This window comes from Nothoprocta perdicaria, unplaced genomic scaffold (genome assembly GCF_003342845.1).
Source record: "Nothoprocta perdicaria isolate Ctin4 unplaced genomic scaffold, notPer1 scaffold_35, whole genome shotgun sequence".
NCBI classification, from domain to species: Eukaryota; Metazoa; Chordata; class Aves; order Tinamiformes; family Tinamidae; genus Nothoprocta; species Nothoprocta perdicaria.
Genome location: NW_020455588.1, coordinates 3,788,157 through 3,801,750, shown reverse-complemented (window position 1 = coordinate 3,801,750; position 13,594 = coordinate 3,788,157). Strand labels below are relative to the sequence as shown.

The 13,594-nt window shown below is 37.1% G+C and overlaps 1 protein-coding gene across 3 annotated transcripts in view; it reads right to left on the bottom strand.

The window, feature by feature from the left end:
- The window catches only part of PAM (peptidylglycine alpha-amidating monooxygenase), a 69,818-nt gene that overhangs the window by 28,991 nt on the left and 27,233 nt on the right, over positions 1 to 13,594 (bottom strand). For all 3 annotated transcript variants that reach the window (XM_026044065.1, XM_026044066.1, XM_026044067.1), the window contains exons 7-13: positions 8,584 to 8,632; positions 8,009 to 8,076; positions 6,592 to 6,672; positions 6,395 to 6,471; positions 5,958 to 6,061; positions 3,303 to 3,490; positions 1,900 to 1,971 (exon numbers count right to left, since the gene is read on the bottom strand). In XM_026044065.1, the coding sequence (XP_025899850.1) occupies positions 1,900 to 1,971; positions 3,303 to 3,490; positions 5,958 to 6,061; positions 6,395 to 6,471; positions 6,592 to 6,672; positions 8,009 to 8,076; positions 8,584 to 8,632 (639 nt within the window). The remainder of the gene's footprint in view (positions 1 to 1,899; positions 1,972 to 3,302; positions 3,491 to 5,957; positions 6,062 to 6,394; positions 6,472 to 6,591; positions 6,673 to 8,008; positions 8,077 to 8,583; positions 8,633 to 13,594) is intronic.

Below are 13,594 nucleotides of genomic sequence, written 5' to 3'. Positions count from 1 at the left end.
GGGGCAAATTGGCAACGTAATCACATCAACCACTTTGCCCCACCAAAGCGTCCGAGAAGCAGGACTCCCACTTGATTCAATTTTTATGGGTAGATTTTCATGTATCACTTTCAGACACCTGATTTTCCCAGTGTACCCAGTCACTTCTGAAAACAGCAATAGAACTTTCTCTCTTTGAAAAGAATAAAACCCCAAGTGCCTTCATCAAAACCCCTGATCCTATTTTTCCTCCTCAGCATCTGCTTATATGCACACAAACCACCTGAAATCAGAGCTACAGTGACATAAACCCAGCACTAAGCCACTACAAGCGTGGGGAGAATCTACCCTGAACGGCTATCTAAGGGCGGGATGAAACCAATGCTGCAGCTCCGGGGTTCCACACCTCACACCGCCATCCCAGCCCGCTTGAGGCGGGCAAGGCCCACGGCAAGGTCTGTTTCCATAGCAACCCACCACACGAGGGAGGACGCGGCCTAAGTCACGGTCTCGGCCTACGAGCCTGCACTGCAGACACCGGGCTCTGAGATTCCTCCCAAAGGCACTCAAAGACCTTTTAAAAGAAAAGTCTGTTTTAAACTAATTTCCTTTCAAACATTAATGACCAGCCAAACACACCGATAACAAGAACTTCAATCCGATACTAATGCGCTTACCAGGAACATAAAGCTGCTTGTCAGCATAAATCTGGATCTATAAGCGGCTAGCTCACTGTGCCCTGGAATGAGTTTAAAAATCAAGGAGAGTATATCAGGAATTTTAGAACTACATGGATTTCTCTAAGTATTCACCTTGGGTAGTCTAGGGTAAGGCTTAAATACAGAGTTGTAAATATTGTCTCTGATAGGTTAAGATGCTTTTAGTCAAGATGCTCTAGTACTCTGGAAGTTAGATTTTGCACAACTAAATTAATTACTTGAGCTAACTTTATACAGTGGCTAGCCCCTTTGGAAGAAGTTATCAGAAGCACCAAGCATCAGCATAATTTTTCCTCTCACTAAATGTGAAAAGAATTTTACTATTTAAATATCACAAGAAAAAGGCTAAGGCTGAATGTGCTTTTCAGAATCCTGCCTTTCATGTATATTTTATGAATCCATTCTTTCTTGGCAGTCCTGATTTGTTATTCTCTTTTAAGCCCAACAATGTTCAGATAAACCAGTATCAAACTAGCATCAAGTAAGGACTCGTAAGTAAATGAGGGAAAGAAAAAAACATGTCGATACCAAACCAATATGCACCTATTGACATATATTCCCCAAGAACTTTAAAATACACTCATATTTTAAAATGTCTCTGATAACTAAGTAACATTCATCATTCTCCTAGAAGCATTAAAACAAGAGTCATGGACTTTTCTGGGGCCAAATGCAGTATGCATTTGTGCATGTATGTTTGGGCATATGCAAAGGTAGGGAAAAAGGCTTCAGCATTGAACACAAGCATGTCACGCTCAAGCCACTGCATGTTGGATTAGTACTAAAGCATGAGCACAAAGAATTCATACATACATTACAGCTGATACATACACAGTAATGCAAACTAAGAATGAGCAGGAGAAGGACTAATGGCAGCTCACAATTCATTACATGACAGAATAGTTATTGAATTCTCATCCCGCAGGACCACCACTGCTTCTGTGTGTAGCTAAGGACATCTATAGATAAGCTGTAATTGTCTTTAGAAAATTAAACTAAGTGGAGGAAAAAGCACAAATAAATTTTACCTGCAAGGCTAGAGACAATCAGCGGTAGGCCAATATTATTAACCACACAGAACATGTTAATTTGTAGTTGTTAAACAGATAAAACTACAGTAATTGTTAACAATCAGGATATGTTTAGCCAGTATTTAAATTTATGAGTCCCTTATTTGATAGAGGAATAAAAAAGTACATACCCTGATCTAAAACCTCCTCCTCTTCTCGTTTGGGCTGCTGCAGCAAAGAACTTTTATCAGCATCCTTGCTCTCTAAGTAAAATAAAATGAAATATATTAACCTTTGTGAGCGAATTGACTATCATTTTTGAAAAAATGGAAAAAATCCAGAACGAATAAAACAAAAACAAGCAAAAATACTCCCACTTTCCCGACACTTGTTATTTTTATTTATCTATACTGATGGCATAAAGCAGTGCAGTATTAAAATAATAGAAATAAAAGATTTAGACTTGTGCATTTAACAAGGAAACAAGAGGGGTATGAATATAAATTTAAACCTATACAATTACCTGCCAATCTAGCTCTATGTAGGTAGACCCATTCTACAGCTGGAGTGTATGGTATTGTATTTATTTAAATCAAACTGAAGACAATCTGCACGACAAAATTGCCAAGAAATTTTGCATGAAGCTCTAATTTTCACAAAACCTTTGGGATGGGGTAGCCCAAACTAATTTGATCAGTGCTTAAAATTCAGTTTAAATGGCCATCTCAAGCCAATGATGCCAGCCAAAAAAAAAAAAAAAAAAAAAAAAAAAAAAAAAAAAAAAAAAAAAAAAAAAAAAAAAAAAAAAAAAAAAAAAAAAAGATAAAAGTGTTTCTGTGCTTTTCAGATAATCATCCAATTATTTAATATCTGGAGTGACATGCACTTTTAGGAGTCTTAGTATCTAGAGTAAGCAATGGATTGCCCAATGGCTCCAAGAGAATTAATTCGAGAATGAACAGCAACGTAATTCTGTCCCAAGCAGTATTTTGCCATTACTACTTAGTATTTTTCCAAGTTGCTGATGTAACTATAGTGTGTCTGTTATTTAATGCCCTGCATAGAACTGTACTTTACTATATAGATATAACAGCCATCCTATTCCTGTAAAATACTTCTGAGGCAAGATGTATGCATATTAGTGTTTAACATAATCACATTCCTATAAAATAAAACACACAACATGAGCATGTTTACATCAGGGCAGCATGACCTAAAATACAATGAAAATGTCATACTTCAGCCTCAAAAGAAATGGACAAGAGCTAACATGTTATGAAGAAACATACTGAGATTTGGCATAGTAAAGAAGTTACTGTCTTGGGTAAACTGCTCATGTAGCTATTAAAAAAAAAACTATTGATAGATGGAAGAAAAGATGAAAAGGATGAAAAATGACAGCAGACATTTTCCCCCAAAACAGAAGCAGGATCCCTGCTAACGTGGATGCTTATGCTGCTCTACCATTAGCAACAAGGGGTTTATTCAGTATTCCATTTCCTTTCTATGAAAATTTAGCACCTTAAAGCAATACAGACAAACGTATCCATGAAAAATGGCTTAAATAAAATGGATTCCAAGGTTTTATTTTCACCTTCATGATGTCCATGTGCCATCTTTAGCATATCAGGCTTGACTGAAATAGGAATATTTGCCTCCTGTGGAATGTTCCTGAACATTTCAGGGTTTGCATTCTGTGTACAGGTCATATATGAGACAGCATGTTGGGCTTCCATATAGTACATAATGTAAAAGTTGCACATTTCATCATTGGCTGTTCCCCTAAACATCACAAAAAAAGATCAAGGAGAAGAGGAAAAACATAGCTCTGAGTATCTCTGTTATTCATTTATAACTTACTTAACCTAGTATTAAAATGTTGCAGGGAAGTGTTATCAGTCCCACATAAAACACAGCATAGAATCACTGCAGGGAACTGGCAACTGAAATTGATTTTGATCTATACCAGAGAAGACCAGGCTTTTCAGAAATTCCAGATTTACCAGATTTCCCCAGGTTTCTCAGAAATTCACAAGATTTATGTTTTGATTCTAAAGAAAATGGTATCAACATGTATTTATACTGCTCTTCCTTCCTTCCCTCTCTTCTCTCCAGTGCAAGTCGCTCCTCAGCGTGTTATCAACTGGGTATATGATCTGATAAAAGAAGATGAACTGTACCCTTTATTCTATCATACACATACCTCTCTGTCAATCTACAGCAAATTCAAAATAAAACCCCATTCAAATGTTTAATTTCAGTAGCTATCATTTAGGAAGGTCTTTTTAAACAGTCAAGTGCATGCATTTATTGCCCAGCTCTACCTTGGTCACAACGCAGTGATACTTCATTCCATCACATATTAAGGCACTAAGTACCTCTTGATGACACAGCACAGCCATCCTGACAGTGGCTTTGTCACTAGCTTCTGTGAGCAAAAATATTGGTGAAGCAGGAACGATCCAAAACTAGCAAAATTAAGTTCTTTGGTATGTATTATGCACAGGCTTGAAACAGAAAAGGCTCTTTTGTATTGCTACATAATCCTGTCCTTGAGGAAAAAACAACAGCTGGTGTGAAATATAAATTTTTCTGAAAAATGTTATTTTATGAAGCAGCGAATACATGGCCTCTTTATAAAAGCCACCAGCTTCTGTTGCTTCCCTGGGCCACATGGCTGCATACGTACATAGCTACCAGCCTGGCAATGGAATAAACTAGGCTTTGTGCAGAAGGGGCTGCCAAATCCAGGGCTTCACATTAAGATTTTTAATTAGCTATCACAGCTAATTTGTGAGCCCACTCTCACGAACAGATACGGGGGTGGACTATGAGCTGCCTGCAGAAGACGTCAGTGCCGACTGCTCCGGAGGCATCACGCGGCATCCAGCCGCTCTCCATAGCAACGGCCGTGACACAGCCGCGGGGAGGGAGGCGGGAACACGCGAGCCCAGGCGCTTTCCAAAGGGGAATGGGTTTTTTTTCCAGGCTTTGAAAATTTAGCGTCCCTTGGGGAGCAGAGAAATCAGTCTCTGGCTTGGCAGGCTTTGCTTCAGCTTTTAGAAATCATCCCCTTTGCTGTTGAGCTCCGGTATCTGTCAGTATAACTGGCTCCCCTTTAAAAGCCCAGTAGGAGGAGGACGTGCAAGTCAGATGACACCCGCTGGTTGTCTCTAAACATTTCCTAGTTGGTAATTTTAAAATGTTTATACTCTTAAAAAAAAAAATAAAATAAAATAAATATTCTGTCAATATCAGTTTTAGTAGACACACAGACAACACAGGTGCTTTCCATTAGATATTGAACTACTGAGCAAACATAAGTTCTGTGAATGAAGGACTTTAAAGAACAGATATGCTGAGGAGCAAGTGAAAAAGGAAAATAAATCCCTGTACACCACCTTCACATCACAGCCACAGAAATCTGGAAGGGCATCTAGATCTTGATATTCTATCAACACCGAGTTTGGTATAATGAAACAGGATTGAGTATCCAAACAAGACTTAATATTTAATCTTAAATTTTGTTGTAGACATGTGAACCTAATCTAGGAATCTTTTCCTAAATGGTGGAATTTCTATTAAACCTATGTAGAAAGGGGAAGATACGGATTGCACTATTTTCAGCCTGTCGGATTAACAAGTATCTAATGCAGCCACCGATACTCTCCTTACCTGGTCATATATTGCTTCTATACTAGAAATACTAGTCATATACTATTTCTGTTACTATGATTCAATTGTTCTTCATAGAAGTCTGCAGATATTTATATTGAAAAATTTTATTCCATTTTTCTGTTAGATTTCAAAATGAGCCAGAATTTATAAGAAATTTACAAACTTGCATAAGCTTTCTTTCTGAAATTCAAGTTATGAGTATTCATTACTTTGTTTTGAATAGTTAATATCTTCAACTTATTAAAGATATGTTTTTATAGAACTGAAATTCTGAATAGTGAAACCAGTACTTTAAGCACAGAACAGTTCAACTTTTATACATCTAAGCAGTGTTGAGCAGGAAGGCTTCACCTGAAAAATGTTCTTTACATTTCAGCAAAGTAAGTAAAGGTAATAAATTTTGTAGAGCATATGCTTAAAAGTTAAGCCCTTGACACTGGAGAGCAAAATTTTAACAGCCTGTCACAATCATCTTGTTGTAAAACAAGAAACAAATATGTTTCCGCACCTAGTAAATACTTTGGAAAAAAAGAGAAAAGTTAGAAGAATGAAGTAAACAGAGAAAACTTACCCTATATGTGTTTCAGTAGTTCTGCCTTCACCACTGAACACGCATCTAGCTGCAAGGATGTCATCAAAACGAATATCTACAGGATGCTCCACAGGATAGAAAGCCTGCAAGAGAGCACGAGCCATCAGAATTAGTGACAGTGTCCTGCATTACATACATGAATGTGCACATGAAAACACTCGTGCAACAAGTCTGAAAAGTAAATGCCCAAATTTGTACTTGGAAAATTCTAATTCCCTCTACAAAAACCCTGAGCCCCCATGCATTACACATTATTTTTGCATCATGACATCATGACAGCACATTTCTAGTGAACATCAAAAGATGCAAATCCTATGGATAGAGAAGTGCTAGTTAAGCTGCTTAGTTTTAAATAAATATCAATTAAACTATATAAGTTAGAATAAAAATAAAATAAAATTAAAAAACCCACCTACCTGTGGTAATTGTGGACTCTGTCTACCAATCAATGTCCACTGACCATTTCTCACTCTGTATCCACTTACTACTTGACCTATGACATATAAAGGTGCAGATGAGCCTCAAATGCAGCTCTGAGAAAACCCCATTATTGGAGGTTTAGTATTTTTCTAACAAATGCTTGATATTCCTAGTACTGCAGTAAAGCTCTTACCTAGTCTGTGGGTATGAACTCTGTAGGCAAAGAGGTGCATTGGAAATCTTTTGTAATGGCAGGCAATATCTGCATCAACCACTGTTAAAATATGATGGCAATAAACAAGTTTAAATTCATTACTCACTGAACTGAAGAAAATGACAACTACAGTATTTCATGTTGAAAAATATGCAAAAAGTACAGTAACAATGAGCAAGAGAATTTTAGAAGATGCTGAATAGCTTCTTGCATTTCTATAGTCACTACCTCAAGACTTTTGTTAAGGAAGAAAAACAAAAATACACTAAACACGAGGCACATGCAAATGACTTCCTGCAATGACACACATCCAAAATTAAACATACACATATCAGTCAATATAACCAGGAGGAGGAACTCAAAACATACTGATAAAGTTTATAAAGAAGTACTAATATTTAAATAATATATTAAATTTCACATTAGGCTTATTGCGAGTCCTGTTTTTAGATGCAGCCTTGGGCAAGTCACAGCTGTTTAAACAAGATCTACAGGCTGGTTATTATGGTAGGTGCAGAAGCAACAGGTAAGGAGAAGCCCAGGAAAACTCTGCAGATATCTCCTAGAGAGATATATGTATACATGTAGGCTGGCTGACTCACTACTGCTTATGTCAGACGATGCATTATTTAAAAGACTGCAAATGTGATTGAACATCAGAAGATGGAACTATTTTTTGTTCCTCCTCCTTCCTCCCACAGCTTCAATGCAATTACTGAATTAATCAAAAACTTCAACAGAAAGAAAAAAATCAATTTGATAATTTTATACAGAGGAGCAAAATAAGCTAAATTGCAACTTATCTTTAAAATAAATAAACAATTAATTTCCCCAAAAAGGTATTTAAAGGTGTTGAATTGAGCCAACACTTGGGGTCAGTTGAGCATTTGACCACCTTCTCCTACTAGGGAACTAAGCTGTACTTGGGAGGGGTAGAGTCCTCAGATATCTCTTTTAAAACCCCAGGATCGCATATAAATTATTCAACTTGCTTCAAATTGAACATTCCAAGCCAGTTTGAAGAAATATTTCCAAACCCAACCTGAATTTCAAGTAAAATCTTGTTCCACAATATTTCTTCAGCATATTGACATTTTAACCCTAGGCACACAGGAAAAGATCCTCACATGAGGAGTTTCATCTATTAAAATGGAATTTTCAAAAGTTAAAAATTTACAGCACAAATGCACCTAGAATTTCACCTAGAACTATGAGAACATTTTTAAATTCTTTTTAATCATCCACTTCATGTAGCAATCAACTCTTCCATCCACATGTCCTCAAGTCTCAGCTAAGTTTCTTTTTCCACAATCAGCAGGTGAAAACAGAACAAAACAAAACAAAACAGAAATCAGAGGTTAAAATTACATTATCACTTTGCAGGGTTACAACTTACCTTTCTCACCTGGTGGTATTACAGTGTTCACAGACATCATAAGATACATTCCAGCAATCAAAGGCTGCCTGTAATTCAAAACCCAAGCTCTGCTAAACAAGTCCTTTGTAAGAGCAGACATCTGCTGTGCGTGATATGATGTGCAATGCTACTCAACACCACCTATTGTTAAATGTTGGATTGTTTCTGACAAACAGAAAGGAATTACGGCAAATGCTCTTCCCTCACTTCTGTCATACTGAGCTACAATTTTAAAATATCTTTTGCAAAGCATGTAGATTCAGACAAAATAACCCTCTACTTAATTTCTATCCTTGTCACAGATTTCTAAATAAGAAGCTTCCAAATTGGTTTAGTTCAATGCTGATAGCATTCAAGTTTCTTAATGTGAAAAGAGCACGTTTTATCAAGAGATAATATATGTCTTGTAAAATAACATTAACATACATCATGGGATTAAGCATTACTTTTTATACTTTTATTTCACATCTTTCAAAGTAATCTACAGGGGCTAAATGTCTTGTGTTCTGATGAATAAGATTTCAAAATAGAAAAAGATTTTCACACATACTTACTTTTGATGTGTCAGATGTAAAGTTACACCAGAGCAGTCCTTGTGTTTATCTGTACAAATCATGAAACATTTTAATTATTACTATCTGAAAGTATACAAAATTACTCCAACGTTAATACCATTTCCCTACTGGATTAAAGAAATATGGGAAGATCATGCTAGTTTTAGTTCTCCTTCAAACAGCAAGATTATTGAACCTTCATATAGTGGGAATATTACCTAATTTTACGCAAACTGAACATCACAATGCTTTCTTTAAAGCAAAATCTGTAACATACAGAATGCTCTGGAGATGAAAAATGACACTGTTTTTCTGGCACTAGAAATTGGAAGTCTTTATTTGTCTCTGTGCAATTAAATGGTGTCATTTTTATAACAGCAGAATAAGAGCCAAGAGTTGTTTCAAATTTGTATTTTGATACGAATTTGTAAAAATGAAGCATCTGTGGAAAAGCATTAATTTTAGCCATTAAAAGTGAAGCAGCAAGAAATCCTCATAATAAAAATCAGCATTTGAACTTCAGATAGAAAATCTCCCCCCAAATGGCCTGGTTAAGGAAGTTGAATATTCTAGAAGAACAATAAAAATAACTGTAACATCTATTAATGTACTGTATCATCATTCTCTAATGTATTTGACATTTCAATTTACTCTTGTCTTGATAGCTACTCAGTTTCAAGCACTGAGTTAAAAGCAATCTTAAGCCTTCAATCTTCACAAAAAAAAGTTTTCTTTCCTTTTATGTTTTATATCAAAATAAGCGACATTTAGACGATGGATATAACTCTAAAGTAAGCAAATAGAAGAAGTTGAAAAAAATATATGTATCCTTTAATCACATTAGCTTGAGGAAAGAATGAAAACAGCGCTGCTGCAGTTGACAAATGCTACCTCGAGAGAGACTTTCCTCCCACTGGTACCTACATTCAGACCTGAAACAAATGCTGTGTTTGAACGCAAGAAAGGATCATGACAAAAGTGGGACTATATTGTGATTCTTAATTAAGAAATCTCAGGGTTTTTTGTTTGTTTGATTGATTAAGATAGATATTTTCATCATAAAGTATTTTATTAGCAAATAAAATTTTTTTAAACCAAAAAATTGATCCAAGACTTTATTTTCAAGTATTTTCATAAAGTAGGCATTAGTAAAAAAAGAATATCCCTGTCAATACTTGTAAATATTTACATCTGTCACTATATTTACATTTTCACCTGTATAAATTTGGTGTATGAAAGTGTTTTTAAACCATTTTGGCTAGGTTCTCATAATAATTCTCAGCTGCTGTAATGATGAGCACTATGTATTTCCAGCTCTGTGTGACTGACAGGCACTTTGAAATTCAACATTTTGATTCACTAAAGCACAGCAGCTGTACCAGTAAACAGCAACAGATCAAGGAAACCTACCCTGTAGGTACACAAGCAAAATGTGGATGCAGCTTCTCATCTCGTGCTGGTGGCTACACGCGTCCTATCACTGCACCGCGTGTTTGGGTGCATGTCTAGTGCCAGTGTTTGGAAGCAAAGGTGACGATGCAGAAAGAAAGCAGACGAAAACTGAAGTGGCAGCGCAGAAAGAAGGGAGTATCGATCCCGGGCAGACCAAATTTCTGACTGCGAGTCTGCAGCTACACGTAACATTAGCTCAAATACACAGAATTTGATACCTGCCTTCTGCATAATGGATTGAATACAAGGTTGGCAGGGTATTAATGAACACAGAGCTCAATCACAATCAAAGCAAGAGTATTTTAAGACCACACGTGCTAAATAAATAAATAAATGAGACTCAAGGTAGCTGGCTAATTACTGTTGCCCTATTTCCCACCCTGGGCATCCTCAGGAAGAAAGGCATTTTCTGTAAAATAGCACACATTCTTACTTTTTGTGCACACAAACATGCCTGAACTGGACACAGAATAATTAACCTAGACATTAAGCTATACATTCTCCAATTTTTAATTCTCCAAATTTACAAGTATTGTCTTCAAATGCCTTTTTCAAAGATTACTTTTTAAGAAAATTATAACCTTCCATAAATACAGCTCAGCGCACGGCAAGCCCGAATTACCCTCTACGTGAGACTCATCCCAATCAGCGAGCTGTTCCTCAACAGCCATATAGACAGACACCAGGTGAAAAATGGTTTTAGGTAGTATGGAGCAAGAAAGAGAAACACATTAATCACTGAGGCTGGATTTCTCCAATATATCAATCATTTCTTCAATAATTAACTTTTTTATTAACTCAAATTTCATTTCATGACCTTTTTATTTAAAAAAAAAAAAAAAGTTTCCATGCAATAATTTGATTTGCTTCCTATGTTCCATATGAGGTAGGAAAGAGGGAGGCTAAGGCAATAGAGGAAAAAGTTGGAGAGAAGATAAGACCAAATAACAAAATGAGGCAGAGCACAAAAGGGTGGGAAAATGATGAAAGAAATCAAGAAATGGTCAGTACTATCCAGACGAAAAAGATACAACAAAGTTTTCCCCAACCAGAATAAGCACTAATTATCTGTCTAACAAATGCTGCTTCCAAAGGGCCAAGTCATGGACCCAAAAGCACCAGAAAGACCAAATCCTTAGATAACAAGCGGAAGGAAAAAAACAGAGGAAACCATTTCGGAGTGAGGGGAAAAATGAAGTATCCGTCACCTTACAAAGAAAGTTTATACAAATGATATAATCCTCCTCCCTCTACTAGGAAACTTCCCTTACAGTCTCAGTATCTCTTTTTGCAATACAAGGTCTTGAGCACTAAGCTTCCTCGTGTTACTACAGCACAGACGACTGCAGAGACTGGCTTTAAAAACAAGTCTGGCATCGCTGGGAATTTGCACTACATGAATTTTAATGGAAGTTGGGAAAGATTTGCTTCTTTTGAGAACATTTTACTTAATTTATTATTTAGGTTATAATTTAAGAAGCAAATTTGCAATTCTGTCTCTCTCTCAGGTTGGGAATTTACAATTTGAAATATCACCAACTTTTAAGCAGCACAGCAAAACACCCCAAAAGCAATAATGTCTGATGCCCTCCAAACATAAGTCACTTCTGAAAATCAGAACAACAAACAAGCAAACAAAAAAAAACAAAAAAACCCACCAAAACAAACAGGGAGGGTGGGGACAGGGAGGAGACTCGAACATATTTCAGTTTGTCTGTTCTCAAGTATTTTCAGACTTTTATGGGGGTGCAAATGGAGCAACATCCAAACGAACGGAGGGAGATCTATTATTGCTCCTATAGGTGCCAAGCTATTAGTTAGCACCTGTGACGTCACAGGTAACTTCTGGCCTAAGAACCCCAGCTGCAACGCTTACTATCAAGTCTAATGTAATGGAGGGATAGATTGCACAAGAGGCATAAATGCATTTTTGATGTAACTCAGAAACATGTTTATCTCAAAGCTAATACTCCATGAAGAATTTGTGCCAGAAATCAGACCAGTAGCAGCGCTTACCACTGCCTTTTATAGGCTGCACACATATAGCAAAGTCATATTAAAATCTTTCCTATCCTTATTTACCAACGTCAAACAAAGTTAATGGTGCAAATTAATGCCTGACAGTGGCTCCTGGCCTTTTAAATGTATCTTTTGTTTTAAAACTTGTACATGATAGCTTTATAATGGCAATTTGAAGTTCAAAAGCCAAAATACATATAGACTGGTAAAGAATAAAAACAATCACTTGTATTACTCCTGTTACAAAGTTTTCTGGTAGAAACAGCCAAATTATCCTAAACGGAGATCTCCTTCCACACGCTGCCTTAGACTTGGCTTCCAGTGCAACTTTGCCCTGTCTGTGTGCCCAGGTGTATGATCCACAGCCGGCGAGTGGCTTAGGAGACACCCTGGCACCAAAGCCAGGGGCTCCCAGGGCTGCCCAGCAGCTACGGAACTCGCTGCCCAAGGCAGCTCCGAGGCTTCCCAGAGGATGGGCGGGAAGCTCGGGATGCAGCAGCTCAGCCTTGGCTACTGCGAGCGCTTTCACATCTCAATACTCCCCAAATTCACCAGAGGCTGAGGACGTTTATTTTGCGTGTTGCACTTGCTATCACGTTTAGCTAGATAACAAAGACAACGCCACTGTATTTACTTTAGAATTAGAAAAATAAAGCCCTGAGACACCTATTTGCTTGGGACTCGGGGTACATGGCTTACAAATGAGAGCACGCTATTTAAACTCTACATTCAGTTGAAATATAATGAAACATTATTCATATTCATTAAATAATATTATATATTGTATCATTATTCATTCATTGCTTTAGTTCTAGTATTTAACAGGCTTATATGCCATTACAGAGTTTAAAGACGGCTACTCGACTGCTTGCAAGCTTTCACCACAGCAGAATGCTGCCCCTTCTAGAGCTCCAGTCCCCTCGTTCTTTTTAAAAAAATTTAACTTTTTGATTTGTTCCAAAATCTCTACATACAGTCTCAAAATGACTTGGCTTCATTAACCATGTGCAGCAGCCTCAGATTTGGAGCATGGGCTCTCTCTGAGCAAGGGAATTCCTACCTAATGCCTGCTGGGAATTAATCTCCTCCAAGGTATAGTTGAAGGACAAAGAAAGAGAGTACAAAGATGCCTAATCCTTTCAAATAAAGGCCCAAATTCAAACCTCTGCCTTTTATTTTGCACCTAACATGCGACAGCAAAAGAACCCAGCTGAATTCCTTCTGTCACGCAAGTTCAGGCACTGGCTCCTGCTGACCTGCTCACGCATCCAACATCCCTTCAGCAAGATCCCTTTTAACAATCTAGCAGCAAGCAGAGAGCAAAAACACCTCCTTAGTCAGGTTTGAGTTAATTGTGAAAGCTCAAAAATGTCCCCCTCTTTTGAACTGTGATTTTGAGAAATAAAATGTAAGCACTGACTCCCCACTGTCATTTTTACAACCACCCCACCAAAAAGGAAAAAGACAAACTACTGCTGATCCTGGTCATTTTTTTTTTTTTTTTTTTTTTTATTAAAATGAATATCCTGCAAATTACCTG